Below are 16,719 nucleotides of genomic sequence, written 5' to 3' on the forward strand. Positions count from 1 at the left end.
CAATAGGCTCTTCTCATTGAGAATTCTTGGATACCTTCAGCCATAACTTCTTCCACACTCTGTTCATGCATTTATCAGTTAATTCTTGCCAAGCAAAGTCGATATTTCCTATGGCATCCATGATGTTATATTTTTTCCAAATTTGCACCAAACAAACATAGATTTAAGAAAAGTACAGTGCTAGGACAAATTGCCATCTTTTACTGATTGGTTCATGTTTCGGAATGATTGTATTATATACGAATTGATGAAATGCCGAGATAATTTGAATCAGTGTAAATTTTGAGCTTTTTTAGGCTTCAAGCAGACTGCGTTATATCGAATCAGCATTAAATGAGGTCTTAACTGTACTAATTAATTAAAAAGTATTTTTCTAACTTCACATTTTACCAATAGATAACTTCAAGTCCAGAGTCGAAAGAATTTTATCAACTCTGCCCAAACACTGACATTTATTAAGTTTCATTCTGACATTTATTAAGTTTCATAAAAATCAAATATGCTTCAATTATATGCTTTGAGAAGGCTTTTACTACATACATGCTCATTAAGGATTTAATCAATTTAAGCAAAAAAAAAAAAAAAAAAATCCAGGTGGAAGCTTCAGTTTTTTTTAAAATAAACTTTCATCTGGCTGATCTAAATTCAAATCTTAATAGTCACTCCCTTGAAATTCTGCTACTTAATAAGGGTGATACAGAAATTCTTTTCTCATCTATAAGAGTACAGAATTTCTAATCTATCTATCTGGGTATAAACTCACTGACAAAAAATTTATGTACCCAAATAGAATTGTCTAGAATTCAAATTGAATAGCAACATTCAGCATATAGCTATGTCTTGGACAGTTATATCAGTTATATATGAGCTGTTCACATGCCAAATCGATTAACTCCATTTGTAAATCCTTAATATAATCATTATTATTTTGACATTTTCCACTTAATTTTATATATTGTTAGCTATGCTTTAATGTAACAATATATAAAAATACATTCTACAATGTTTACTTAAATTTAAAGTTTAAAAAGAAATTTTAAAAAATAATTTATATTATCAATTTTTATACTTTTTGTTTTGTGGAGTTAATCGATTTGGCAACTGAGCGACTCATACATGATTTCTTGAAAAATCCACATTTAAATGTGATCATTCAACTAGTCTATGCTGCACTGCTTTTCAACACATCATCAAAGGCAGTGATAATGAGTGCAAGTATTCTATACTTTATTCTGATTAGGTTACAGGAGGTGAAGGATAGGGTCTGGAATACCCAGAAAAATCCACGCAGAACTTTAATCTGGGTTTGTCACAGTAGTATATTTATGATTAAATTTAATTATACAGTAATAATGATAATGTAATTGATCTTTTTAAAACTATTGTATTACTGGTTGCCATGCATTTTACTAAACAATAGTTACTTTAATTGTTACTAAAAAATATTTTTATTAATTATTCTATATTTACTAATATAAAAGCCATCGTCTCTGTGTGTGTCTGAATTCCTTACAACTCCTGCAATTTTTGTCTTCCAGATTAAATTTTGGTTATGTTCACTTTATGTTCTGATGAAAAGAATAGGCTACTTATTTTGTGGAAATATTAGCTATAAAATAAGCGTTTTACTAATTTTGGATCGATGATTGCACTATTGTTGCAGTGAAGTCAGTGACGTTCATGCTCAACAACATAATTTCCCTTAAGTTACACTTTTAAATATTTTGGCAAATGGTGTATTTTAAACTTACTTCATTAAATTTAAAATTTAAACTTAAAAATGATACCAACATATGTCACTTCTAGAACACATTTAAAAAAAAAATTTCCACGGTGACCACGTGATGTTCTATTATACAATCGAAAGTAACGATCTAACGAGTCCATTATTTAGAAAGTGTTATTGCTTATCTAATTAACATATGTACAATTCATCTTTGAACTAAATTATCAATGTGAAATTAAAATGACTCGCTATTAAAAAAAAGAAGCCTAGGGGAAACTGTAAGAGTAAAAATTGGTCAGGTAAATTAAATTCTAAATATAAAAGAATAAGAACAACTGAGACCCCGAAGACCATGAAGGACTTGAGCAACATCAAGTAAGAATGGCTTTATGAAAGGCTGCAGAAACAGCATCACAATGTCAAGCTCGACTTGAAAGTTCTTCTCAATTCTTCATCTTTACTTTCTCATAGAAAATATTCCGTCATGCTTGACGGGAGAATTTCTAGTTAAATAATACTTACCATTAATAACTGGCTGGAAAACAGCAAGGCCACTGAAACGTTCTACAGCATAATCTAAAATGCATCCCCCTACACTGAAACAAGTGTGTACATAATGTTATTAAATCAACAAAGTTTTAATTTTTAAAATACTGTATAAAAATTAGTACCTAGAAATTAACACAGCACTAATAACTGGAATCCATCCACTGTAAAGAACTTTTTCTGTATATTTATTTCCTCGAGCAATAAAACCCCATAAAGGAATGAGAAGCATGAAGACGACTACTAAGGAAGGTGCTAGCCATAAATCTACATCTGAAAAAGTATGCATTATAACATATTAATAAAAATAAATAACATTGACATATATTAATGTTTTTATTACAAATTTTCAAAACAAACATGACAAATGGCTACCTATTCTTTGAAATAAAAGAGCACTGATTCCAGCAAGCAAACCTAGAGTTGTCATATCCCCCAAGGAAGCAGCTATTGGTGTAGATACATTGTCTGGATTGATTTTAAATTTACGAGCAAATACTACAATACCCATAGTCACTATACCTAAAAATAAATAAAATATTGAAATATAAGTTTCATTATCAAAATAAGATGTTTTTTAAAAAATTCATTACACTAAAACAAAAAAAAAAAAAAAATTACCTAAAGCAACACTTGCAATTGAAGCTGTAATTAATGCACTAGCACAGAGAAGAACAGCATGACTCATATCAAATTTTCTTGCATTAATCCAATCAACAACAATGGCAAATACAGATGCCAGAAATCCCACAACTATTGCTTGACACTGTAATAGTAATAATTATCATTAATAATTTGATTTGTCTTTTATTTATACAGTAAAACCCTGTTAAGAGATTTTTGAGGGGACTGTCTTGAAAAAATGTCAAACTTTTTTAATCTAGATACTTGATTACAGAAAAGGTATAATGAAATATAATAGCTATGGCATTTTAAAGTACTGATTTTGAGAGGCCTGCTTCTTGTTTTTATTGCAAAGCTTATAACATATAAGAGTCTAGGAATAATATTTATGCCAATACATTATATAAAAATATCTTGTATGTGTACAAATATACTTACAATATGATAAAAAGACAAAACTATGTTGAAAAATAGAGAGATCAAATGGAGAACCTCTATTTATGCTGATTATAAAATCACTGTTAGTCAACTGTTTTTTTCCTTCTAATTAATCATAGCAAGAAAATTTGGGAAGGAGTAATTTTCAAATTCAAATACAAAATTGTTAACTGTTGAAATCTGTCAACCAATCAAAAGCATAATTTCAATTTTTGAATATTAAATGGGCAGATCAGTTAGAAATCATTTAACTGTGATACTGGAATCAAACTTCATGAATTTCATTTGTAATCTAAATTTTGACAATTTCAATTTTAAAGTGTGTTAGCATTGGACTGGATATTTAATTAACTTCATAAATTTCAGTATTAATTCATGATATCAGTAATATTAAATGTTACATTTACTTCTGTGACATTAATGTCAAGACTACAGAATCTCTGTGCCTGCAGCTTATGAGAAAAACACAATTGGTCACTGACATACGATCATTTTAAGTGGGTAAAAAGTGCTTCCATCAATACTTTGTAATGTTTCATGTAGAAATTTTAACACGTCTTATAGGCAAAATGATTGGAAATGTAGTTCGAATAACTTAGATAAGAAAATATCTTAACTAGGTTTTACTGTATATTAAAAGACAAATCAAATGAAATTATAAACCACACAAAATAATAATTGTAATGTTCTAAATTAGAGAGAGATGATAATATTATGTTACTGTTGAACTATATTTTACATTACATAATTGAAAATTGTAACTAAATTAAATATTTAAATTTTTAAAACAATATATAATAATATTACATATTACCATATTTACTTGCATATAAGACAAGGTTTTTATTCACTTTTTCACTGCTTCAAAAACCTAGATTGTCCTATACGTGAGCGAAGGATTCTTTGCGTTTCTGTATAATTTTTATAAACTTGTATATTTGCACTTTTTACCAGTTTCTCACCTTCTGGTGTTTAAAAGAAAAGTATTTTTTCTGGGTCATTTGAATCCTTCTTGTGTATTGTCAGGAGTAGAGACAAATAGCAATAGGAAAAGCAAAGCTTCTGAATTGAATTCCAAAACTACACAGAAACCTGATATAAGTCTTAATTCATTTCTATGTGAAAAAATATGATACTTGAAAATCAGAGAATTCAAAGAAACTCATAAGTGTAATTGATGAAGAGTGAATTCGACTGTTAAGAATTGGCAAAAATGGTTTCCGATTGTCCAGCTTAATATGAACAAATTATGTTGTCGATTTTACAAGATTTTTCCTTAAAGTTTAAAATACCAGTAATTTTTGCAGAACAATGTGGGCATTTATGTTCATTTGATATTTTACTTGTGATTAAATGAAATAAAATTAGAATTGTATTAATAAATCTAATTTTCTTTCAAATAAACTCCTAAAAACACTGGGTTGTAAACAAAACTCCAACCCAAACCTAATAACTGGTGCAAGTCTATTTAATTTTCTACGGCAAACGTTTTCGGACTCCCCTCTGGGTCCATTCTCAAGCCTAAAGTCTCTTTCAATCAGTGTTTGGCAAATCGACTATTTAATACTCCTAATCTCGTGCCATTCGAAAATTCAAAATTGTTCCGTTAGCTTCTATAGAACATTTACCCGAAAAAACGCTTTCCAAGTTCACTTTATAAATCTTAAAAAACTTAAAAAATCTTAAAAAGCTCAAACCCTTCAATAAAAAGACCAGCAGTATCTTTCCTTTCCTTTACTCCGTATTCACTTTTTGCAGTAGGGCCTGTCATGCTAGCGACAACTTCACTTCGTCTTTTGCATTTATCGGCTGGGATGATTGGACGGCCTTATAAATTTCCATCTGCTCTAACCATCGAATTTGATCTGCATGCTTAGTGGTAGCCAGTAGTTTCGCGGCCTTGAAGTCTGGGATGATTTCTGGATCTGATGCATAAACATCAATGAGGTGTTAGCTCTCCCATGTACAATGTCCTTCTGGTGCTCTTTCCATCTTACTTCCACCGCTCTTTTGGTGGATCCAATGTACACCAATTCCCTATTGCATCTATTATACGTTACTGGGATAGCGTATACCCCAGGAAGTTTGATAGACCAAATAGGGACAAACTTCCTGGGGTATACGCTATCCCAGTAACGGATAATAGATGCAATAGGGAATTGGTGTACATTGGATCCACCAAAAGAGCGGTGGAAGTAAGATGGAAAGAGCACCAGAAGGACATTGTACATGGGAGAGCTAACACCTCATTGATGTTTATGCATCAAATCCAGAAATCATCCCAGACTTCAAGGCCGCGAAACTACTGGCTACCACTAAGCATGCAGATCAAATTCGATGGTTAGAGCAGATGGAAATTTATAAGGCCGTCCAATCATCCCAGCCGATAAATGCAAAAGACGAAGTGAAGTTGTCGCTAGCATGACAGGCCCTACTGCAAAAAGTGAATACGGAGTAAAGGAAAGGAAAGATACTGCTGGTCTTTTTATTGAAGGGTTTGAGCTTTTTAAGATTTTTTAAGTTTTTTAAGATTTATAAAGTGAACTTGAAAAGCGTTTTTTCGGGTAAACGTTCTACAGAAGCTAATGGAACAATTTTGAATTTTTGAATGGCACGTGATTAGGAGTATTAAGTATTCGATTTGTCGAACACCGATTGGAAGAGAATTTAGGCTTGAGAATGGACCCAGAGGGGAGTCCGAAAACGTTCGCTGTAGAAAATTAAATAGACTTGCACCGGTTATTAGGTTTGGGTTGGAGTTTTGCTAATTTTCTTTATTTTGATCTTGAAAGTCACACCTCATCCTACACGCAAGATCATCTTATATTTGAGTAAATATGGTATATTATTTTATTTTTATAAACAATTACAAAAAAAAAAAAAAAAAAAAAAAAATCACATAAAACTTAACTTATTTTTTATTCTGCAAATTTTCAATTTAACACAGATGTATTGTAAAGAGTACACTAAATATCAAGTTCTTTGTAAAGTATTTTCTTCAAGTACATTACAATAAAGTAAAGAATTGAATGACTCAAGATAAAAACAGCAAATCCCATTCAAATGAAAATTCAAGCCCATTTTGTTTTTTCTTTCCCACCTATCCATCGTCTTGAAATAATTTATTCAAAAGTCTACCTGTACTCGCCATTTTTAGGGGTTTCTTTAAATATGAATTCACAGTTCTCCAAATTATTACACATATCTCATTAAACTTTATTCTGTTTATATCAGTGATTCTCAAACTTTTTCGATCCACCGCCCCCTCCCTTTGTTCCATAAAGTTATACCCAATGCCTTCTAACTCATTTTCTCTTGTGTGAGAAAGGATTGGAAATATTCTTAGGAAAAGTTTTCTATGAATCTCACACTTTGTGCCCTTACCGTACATTGTTCTCAACATCTGGAAACCATTAAACGCAATGTTTCCTCTTATCTGTTTAACAGAGGAAAGGGAACGGCTGTCAGTCACCCCAACTTTTGCCTTTGGTCACCGTTCAGTACCCTGACTCCAGCGCCCCCTAGATTTACTCGCCACCCACAAGGGGGCATTATCGCCCACTTTGAGAAATGCTGGTTTATATCATGTATGTTTTCTCTCTGGTGTAAAGTGACACACCCATGTTTCATTGCCTGTAACTACAAGTTGATCATGCATGGGGATGTGCATGGAGAATGTGCTAATGTACAGGCCAAATGTAACAATTTTCTGACCAACATAGTTACAGGTGATGAAACATGAGTTTGTCACTTTACTCCAGTGAAAACACAAGACTCCATGACCTGGAAGCACTCACAATCATCCATGTGCAAGAAATTCCAAAGGATCTCTCTGGAATTTCTTCTTTCCTCAGTTCTCAAACTTATGGCCAGTGTTCTGGGATCATCAGGCATTCTGATAAATTGCAAGACATCCAGCAGGCATACACTTTGTGAAGATTATGAACAATTTCATACACAGTTGTCTAAGGCAAGCCCACCATCTCTACAATTTCATGCAATTTCACAAATAATGCCTTCAATATGTACAATGTTCCCTTCAGTCTTCCGGGATGAAGGCCCTATGTCATTCTTCAATAGCAACATATCTAACTTTAAAATTGTTGCACCAAATACACACTTCTTTGTTATTGCATTATCCCCATAGAAAGAAACCAGTTCACAATAAATTTTGCTGGCAATGTCTCTCTTGCTGCTGCTGCTGCTGCAAAAAAAAATTATTTTGCAGATGTCTATGGTGGACCACTCTTGCAACTGAACTCAACCACTGGATAGCAGCATCATTTCATTGGCTTGGTGGTCATTTCGAAGATTATGAATGGGACTATCCATCCACCTTGTTTCAGCTCATTCCTTCTCACATTTCCAAGAAAAAAACAATGTATTATCTTATTTTTCTAAAACTCCTTATAAAAGAAAATTTCTGTTTAATTAGCAATACTGCTTGAAGATGTTTATCAATTTATTTTGGAAATTATAAAAAGTTAAAAGATCTTTCACAATGTTTGAATTTATCTACCTTATATCAGGTCAGTCCATAAGTTCTTGCGCATTTTTATGACCTTGAGAAAAATCTTGTTTTGCTGTTAAAAATGTCAGTCTAATGTGATAATTTTTACATCGAAGTGTTAAATTGGATCTCATTCATATAATACTGTTCAGAATTGTGAACATTTCAGTTGTTTACTTTCGTTAAAATGGAAGTAACCGACGAATATAAAAGACACGTTTTATACTTTTTATTTTTAAGTGGTGAGAATGCTACAAATGCAGCCAAAAAAATAAATACTGTACATAATCAAATCGTAATTAGTTCAAGGACTGCGCAGAAGTGGTTTGAAAGATTTAGAAACAATGATTTTAGTGTGGAGGATAAGGCTCGTACCGGAAGATCCGTCGACTTCGACGACGGATCTTCCGGTACGAGCCTTATCCTCCACACTAAAATCATTGTTTCTAAATCTTTCAAACCACTTCTGCGCAGTCCTTGAACTAATTACGATTTGATTATGTACAGTATTTATTTTTTTGGCTGCATTTGTAGCATTCTCACCACTTAAAAATAAAAAGTATAAAACGTGTCTTTTATATTCGTCGGTTACTTCCATTTTAACGAAAGTAAACAACTGAAATGTTCACAATTCTGAACAGTATTATATGAATGAGATCCAATTTAACACTTCGATGTAAAAATTATCACATTAGACTGACATTTTTAACAGCAAAACAAGATTTTTCTCAAGGTCATAAAAATGCGCAAGAACTTATGGACTGACCTGATATTTTTTAATCTAAATTTTAATATTAAATTAGAAATAATATACTTTTTAATATACTAACCTGGACGAGTGCTAAGTTTCCTCCTGCAATTTTCCACTGTTCATTTGATGTATCTAAATTTCCCAAATTAGCCTATAATAAATAAAGCTTATAAGCAATAAAAATTAACCTAAAAATAGAAAGTGTTTTGAACTAAATAAACATAAATAATCTATACAAATTAATTGCTTCTAAATAGTAAGACCATTTTTTATCTAAGTTATGAGAAAAACTTTACTATCTTAATGTAATGCTAATTGACAATAAATTTATAAAAATATTCAAAGAAGATATGATTCAACGTCTACTAAAATCTTACATGTATTTTAGATACATTAGTTTCCAAAAAACAAACAATCATTTATAGTTCATTACTGTAAAAATTAACACAATTAATAGTGAAAAGTTGTGTTTAGAATTACCATACATACACAAAAATTGGTAGTCATTTGAAGTTATGAAAAAAATACAAATTTACTTACACCAAGTACTGTTGCTGTTTTTGCTCTGTGACCAAGATGGATTTTATTGTTGCTCTTGTGAGACTGATATTGACACAGACAGCACATGAATTATTTTGTAAAAGGCACGATTATTGGCAGGACATAAGTACATCAGTTACAGACAGAGATATCAAGGACATTGAATGTGCCACAACATATCATATTTAGACTTTGGGCAACATTCTAGACAATAAAAAAGATTAGGTGCAAAACAGAAAGTGAACAAGTAAAACCTCAACAGGACTGTTATTTGACATTAACTCCACATCATGACAAGAATATGTCTGAGAGCAATTCTCTACAGAGCTATCAATGGCCTCAGGAATAAGAGTTTCATAATAAACTATCTAAAGGAGACTTTATGCATGAACTCTGCCAGACATCTGCTGGTTTGTCCCATTCACGTTAAACAAAGAATGGCCAATTTAAGATGGAATCAGGAATATCAAAACATTGCTTACTGACTGATTCTCATTAGATCACAATATGGCAATAATGACAGACCTACTAAAATCCCATTAACATTAGGGAAGAGACCAATTTGGACAGTGATTTCATAATATGAAGAGATACTTAGCTCCATGCTTTTCCATTACTGGAAGAAAATATAACATTCTGGAGCTCCATATGACACTTTTCAGAGGTATCTTGGTCCAGACTTCCTTTTTTTATGAATGGTAATACTAACACACAAAACTGTGCTGTGCAATACGTTTTTTACAAAAGAAAATATCTATCAAATGAATGGCCAGCAAGGTCTCCAGATCTGAATCCAACTTAGCATATGTGGAATGATATAGGATGGCAAGATGCATCCTGTTGATCTCTACCAAGAATGTCAGGGATTCATTCTGTGTTTCTTTAAGAAGAGCCCATGTTGCTGACAAAGACAATTTAAATTTAAACAACCTTGTGATTAGCATGATGAATCACTGTGCAGCATGCCTGCACAAGCAATTCATATCAACCATTTTTTATGGCTTTAAAATTACTACACATTTTGGCACTTTTTATTGTTTTCTTGTTTTGCATAAATAAAGTGAGATCTTTGCAATTCAATTGTATATATCTCCAGGAAAAAAATTATCAAAATTTTTTAACTTGTTGAAAAGTCACTGTTTATGTACTTTATGCAAAACTTTTGTGCATAAATTGATATGTTTCATTTCTTAATTAGTTTCTTTTTATATTATATTTGGAAAGATGTAGGAAAATGATTAAGATTCAAAAGAAAATTGAATTGAACAGTTTATGAACTTCAGATGTTAATTCTGCTTATATAAGCTATACATTAAGATTGTTACTATGCAATATTAGATTACATGAAACATATTTTAAAGAGACATATTGATATTATAATTTTGTTATTGTGCTACTTTATAGAGAAGCAAGTTTAGATGAAATGACCTTACTGTAATTAAATGTGCTACTAATTATTGGCTAGTGAAATTTTCTATTTTTGTACAATCATTTGTGAACTTCTATAAACAGAAGTTCACAAATGATTGTACAAAAACAGAAATATTAAATCATATCGAATGCAAGGAAGTAAATTTTATTGAAAGTAAAAATTGCCTTTAATAGAGCAGAAATGCAACAACAAAAATAATGTACTAGTTCTTTTGAGAAAGTTTTTATTATTGATTTTTTGTTTCATTAAAAGCAATTTTTATCTTCTTAATTTTATTGTGGAATTTATATAGTTTTTAATATTTTATTGACATCTTAATAGAGATAAGTATTTTAGTATTCTAATAATTAATGTGTATACTATATCCCTTGTTTATGTAAAATATATTATTTGGTTTGTTTTTAATGTCAAATTATTCTTTTCATTTAGGTTTAATTACTGTTCTATCCTTGTTTGTTAAATATTCAAACCTGCTAATGGCAATAGAAACATTCCAGAAACTGAAACTTTATATACTAATTAGTTTACATTTACCATGCAACTTCCAGCACATTGAGTATTCAGTCACAAATATTTATGGCTTTATTCAGAGGCCTTCTTCAGATAACTATTATTTCACCTGAAGGCTTTCCAAATGAAGCCAAAACATTTGTGATTAAATACTGAATGTGCTGGAAGTTGTCTGCTAATGACAATTTAATATACCAGTAGCTAAAAAAATTTATATAAAAAATTTTGCTAAAGTAAGAAAATTAGTTTGTTTATTATATTCTCTTCTCTTATAAGAATTTATTTTTTGTTTTAACAAATAACATCTTATTTAAATAAATTACATAAACATATTTTCATATATTTATTTATCAATAAAAACAGATAAATATTTATATTTTATGTATGAATTATATTGCTAACAATAAATCAATTAAAAATATGGTTTTTAATGAGAGTTTAATCTATAAATATTTTATAAAATATCTTACTTGTGTAGAAAGTCTGGAAGCTAAAGTCATTTCCAAATTTCCCTTCAAACCCAAAAGAGCAGGAACAAGAATAAATAGTTCTGATACATTTACAAATACTGGCCAATGCTAAAATAAATAAAAATAAACACAATTAATAGAATAATTTATATTACTTTATTATAAAATAATGTTATAATTTTAATAATATGAAAAACACTCAAAAATCATAAAGTTAGTTTCTTAATAAATTCTAATTATGAATTCATTTTTTTCTTTTTTTTGTATATTACAGTAGATGAATAGTCTACAATAAAAGCCAACTTCACAGAAAAAAAGACAGTTTTGTTCCTAAGATGTGTAAAATGATGTAATAAAGATGTTTTAGCTTCTGTTTTTAAATATGAGAGTTATTTTGGCAAGAAATGTTTATAGTATTTTTTAACCATATACTGTTATTTAACTGTATACGTTTTTAACTGTATAAACTATGTATAGAATGAAAGAAGAATTTGTGATAAAATTTATTAACCCTAACAAAAAATATCTTAATTAACAAACTATTGAGATTTTAGACCTCTAAAACTTACTAATTAAGGCTTTTCCTGTATAAAAGAATTTCTAATTAAATAAGGAATCAAATAACTATAAAAAACATTGTTACAAGAAAAATATAATTAATACATATTTTTGTTAAATGTTGTTTTAACTGTACACCAAGCAAAGTTTCACAAGAATTTCACAATAGTTTAATCAAAGTTGGGAATACTGCAACTGAAGGACTTTGATGGTTCTCGTGCAGTCTGATAAAATATAAAGTAATATAATATCAATTTTTGGGACCTGTTTTCTTTAAGTTAATTCAATAATTTATTTTCTTTCTGTAAAAAGTTAATTTTGCTGTCATGAATTTTGAGCTATAAATTTTCTTCTTTTTTCAATAAATACATCTATCTAAATATGTATATACAGGTAATGCATTGAAAATCTAAACATCAAAATTCTAGTGTGTCAAAAATCTGGATTTGACCATCAAACAATGGATATTCATCCTTCCAATAGTAACTTTGTTTATAAACATCTTAAAACCTGGTGATTATTACAAATCAAGTAATGTAGCCTGATTAAATCCAGTAATCATTTGGCTTTAGTAACTTCATTGTTTATGTTCACAACACAGACCTGTTTTCAGCATATTTTCTTTTAGCCTCACATTGCTGATGTTCTAACACTCATTCAGAAATGCCAACATAATTTCAAAGTTAAATTACATGTTAAATATGTCTTCACTTTTGCCATATCCAATCACCAGGAACAACAGTCTTCCATTGCAAAGATGACTTTTCTTTAGAGGCTATGCCTCTGCAAAAACCATGCAAAACAGTCTAAAAGTTCTCTGGTGACAAGCCAAAACAATTAAAAATTCAATATTTCTTTAAAAAAAATTGACTGGCAACTTTACACATTAATAAAAAATACATAGAAAGACTAAAATAAAAAACTAAAATATATTTTTTTAAATTACATTTTACAAAAACATGTACTTTTTGTTTAAAGATAATGAGTCTGTAAATTATATTTTAAATCTTTGTAAGTATTCCTACATTCCTTGTGAAATACTGGCTTGAACTTGAAACATTTAAACTTGAATTATAGTTAACAGTACTTAAAATGCTAATTTACATGTATATTTGAAAATCTGAACAAACTGAAAGCTGAATAGAACCAGCCCCAATTAGTTGAGATTTCCAAAGCTTCACTGTATAAAAATTCACAGTATGTAGTGTGTTCATTTGCTGAATATACATACTTGCAACTTATCTGACTTGCAAAACAACTTATGGCTTAAAAATGGTTATGAATTGGAATAGGGCTAAGAGATGTGAAATTTTAATCAGAATGTTAAAAAAGATTCACCATTTCTGGATCAGATTATTTCCTGAGAGGAGTGGATTCATTTCCTTTTTTACATCTGGAAATATTCTCACGAACCGAATTTACAAAATAAGGGTTATTAGCCAATGGAAATTGTTAAGATTCTGGGTAGTCCAATTTTGGATTCTTGTGATTTGATAATTGAAGCTGAATGTGCTGAGTCTATTTCCTTGATGTCCTCATTGTTTTCAATAATGGTGTTCTGACTACCAAATTTTATCGAAAAAAAGCATCTTACAATTCACTTTATATTCCACTGGTATCTCATAATCCACCAACTTACAAATCGCCTACTTTTGAGGCCCTTATAAAAAGAACCTTTTCCCACTATTCCATGCATCTCTTGGGCAGTAGGAAATATAATTCATTTACTATATTGCTACCACATTAGAATACTGGCCCAGCTTTATCTCCTCATTGATACAACACTACTGTTCTCATTTAAGTTCCAGCTCCAGGAAAACTAAGTGTACAGAACAGTTACTAACAGAAAATTCTTGAACAAGATATACAAATATATAGCTCAATGTTCCAATTTTTGAATTGCTTATAAAAGAAGCACAAATGTATTCTCCTTACTCAGGAATGACAAAGATCCTACTGATGAAACTACTCTTCTGGGCATTTGCTCAATACCTTTATACAACAACAAGATAGATCATCCCATTGAATATATTGATGCCAAATGTACATCTCTGAAAATCAGGATTAAAGAATACCAAGACTCAATCAAAAAATGCCCGACTACAACTACCTTGTGGTCTTTGCCTCTGACCAGAACGTTGATGTCTTTTTTGATAGGTCATATTTAATACATTGTGCATTAACTCCTCATCTAAAATATCTGGAAATACTCAAAATCTATAAAGCAATTTGTAAAGGAACTGCAGTTAATAGTACAGACATGGTGTTGTACTTTGTTACATGTATGCTCATTTATGTAACCTTCTTTTTATTTATATTCATTTTGTACGTATTTTTTTTGAAGTAATTTTTTTTAGATATTTTATTTTAAGTATTTTTATGTATTTATTTTTAATTTTATGTTAAATATTAACCAATTTATGTATTCAACTCTTGCGCACGCAATAGTATTATAATTTAAATCGTTCAATCATTTTTATTTTAAAAGTTGTTTTCTGTGCTATCAGAAGAACCTGATGATCTTTAAATAAGATCAAAAACATAAGATAAGACAAAACCTTTCACACTTTGTTTCTAGCAGTTTAATCACTAAGTACAAACATTTTCGGCCATTTTGAATTGCCTTCTTCAATACTTCTTCTAAACTGCTAGAAACAAAGTGTGAAAGGTTTTGTTTTACTTATTTTAAGCAGTTCTAGCTTTGAGTGCATAGAAGCAAAAACATGAGTTCATTAAATTTGTTTTTTATTACTGGATTAAGGTATATTTTGAATTAATTATAGTATATCCAGTTTTTTGCAGTAATTAATCTACTTAGCATAATTAGAAATAACAATTAAATCCATTCAATACACTCAAAAGTAAAAGTACATAAAATAAACATATTTCGCCCTGACTATAACGGCCTCTTCAATGGATACAATGTCACAATCCATGGCATTGCATTGTTTGCATCACAAACATCATGAATTTGATCAAATTTTACAAAATTAAATATTTATAAAAAAAAAAAAACAGAATAACTTTGAATAAAAAATATATAGATCCAAAAGTTTGGTAGATATGAAAAAAACAATAAATTTTATTTTTCTAATTATATTATTAGTCATTTCAAGATATATTTCAAAGATATGAAATAAATAAATTTTGCATCAGTTAATATTTATCATTAATTTTCACTTATAAGTGCTGTATAACTGTTCTTTTTGTTTGCTTTATTGAATATTTTTATTTGTTTTTGAAGATGGAAGCAGCATTTCTAAATATGTTCAAATAAATTTAGAGACTGACTCTCTATAAAGTCAGTCTCTATATTATTATCTATTTATCTCTAGATTATTTCTATTCTCTATAAAATAGAAATAATCAAAATTAAACATTTATGGCAAATTCAATATAGTAAAATCTTGATTTAATGGACAAAATTATCATAAGTGTGTGTTAATTTTAAAATGCTTTTTATATCTAATTAAAAATATTTATTTGTTAAAAAAGTTTTTTTCTTTTTTAAATCCAAAAGTTGCTGCTCTTAACCTCACTTGAGAACAGGTCTCAATATATCATCATCCAAAGATGAATAAATAGGAATTTTTTTTTGTGTTTTTGCCAAATTTAAATTTTGTTTTCTTTTTAAGAGCATAAGAGCAGAGTACATATTGAAAATTTTTCTGTGAAATTAAACTTCTCATACATACTTAATTTTAATTACACAAACATATCTACTGCAAACACAGATAAATTAATTTGTCAATTTTTTAACACACACATTCAGAAAACCTACTTTGTTATATAATAAACTTTCAGCTTTAATAGACAACCCCTTATCTGAATTAGTCCATTAAATTGACGTTTTACTGTAATTCGATTATGGCAAATTGTAATATCAGTTAAATTTAAATAACACTTTAAATTGCCAGATGTACAGTATGTTCTTGTTCTGCCAGTTTTGAAATTAACAAGAAATAAATTGATCAATTAAATTAATGGGTACTTAAGTTTAGCAAAACAATTTTCTGTTATGTGATCAAATGAATGGTTTAAGACTCAAATAAAATAAGAGATTTCTTATTTTTATAAGAATGTAATTTTTCTCCCTGTAGGGTCTTATAAGTCTGAATAAAAAAAAATATTGAAGATATTTTATAAATATTAAAATAAATTATTCATTCATTCTTCAATTCATATGACAGTCATTTTTGATAAGATTATAACTATTTTTCTCATTGCTATTCATTTAATTTCTTATGTCCTTTTCCAATTTGTGTTCACAAATTTTTGAATACAGAATTATTTTTATTTATTATTTTTTAAGCAATCATCATTATGTCAATAGCTTGATGAAAAAAATACTGTTTTGAGTATTCATGCTTTGTTCATCATTCAGTAATTACAGATAAATTAAAAATGAATATTCTAAGACAGGGATGGGCAACCCGCGGTCCTCAGGCCGCATGCGGCCCGCAGTAATATTTTTTGCAGCCCACATGGCATAAAATATGAATAAATATATCAATTTCCCAGCTTAATGAGATATTCGACAAAAATTCAAACATTATTTTCTACAACTTATATTTGTGAAAAGTTTTTTCGCAATGAATTTAGTAAAAATTAAAA

The 16,719-nt window shown here is 29.5% G+C and overlaps 1 protein-coding gene across 3 annotated transcripts in view; it reads right to left on the bottom strand.

Moving 5' to 3' along the window:
* Positions 1-16,719, bottom strand: part of LOC136978469 (solute carrier family 41 member 1-like) — a 66,888-nt gene that overhangs the window by 9,089 nt on the left and 41,080 nt on the right. For all 3 annotated transcript variants that reach the window (XM_067274213.1, XM_067274343.1, XM_067274276.1), the window contains exons 4-9: positions 11,548-11,655; positions 8,675-8,746; positions 2,894-3,038; positions 2,648-2,794; positions 2,398-2,545; positions 2,249-2,322 (exon numbers count right to left, since the gene is read on the bottom strand). In XM_067274213.1, the coding sequence (XP_067130314.1) occupies positions 2,249-2,322; positions 2,398-2,545; positions 2,648-2,794; positions 2,894-3,038; positions 8,675-8,746; positions 11,548-11,655 (694 nt within the window). The remainder of the gene's footprint in view (positions 1-2,248; positions 2,323-2,397; positions 2,546-2,647; positions 2,795-2,893; positions 3,039-8,674; positions 8,747-11,547; positions 11,656-16,719) is intronic.

The sequence above is a fragment of the Centruroides vittatus genome, unplaced genomic scaffold, assembly GCF_030686945.1.
Source record: "Centruroides vittatus isolate TY-2023 unplaced genomic scaffold, ASM3068694v2 contig_10, whole genome shotgun sequence".
Lineage (NCBI taxonomy): Eukaryota > Metazoa > Arthropoda > Arachnida > Scorpiones > Buthidae > Centruroides > Centruroides vittatus.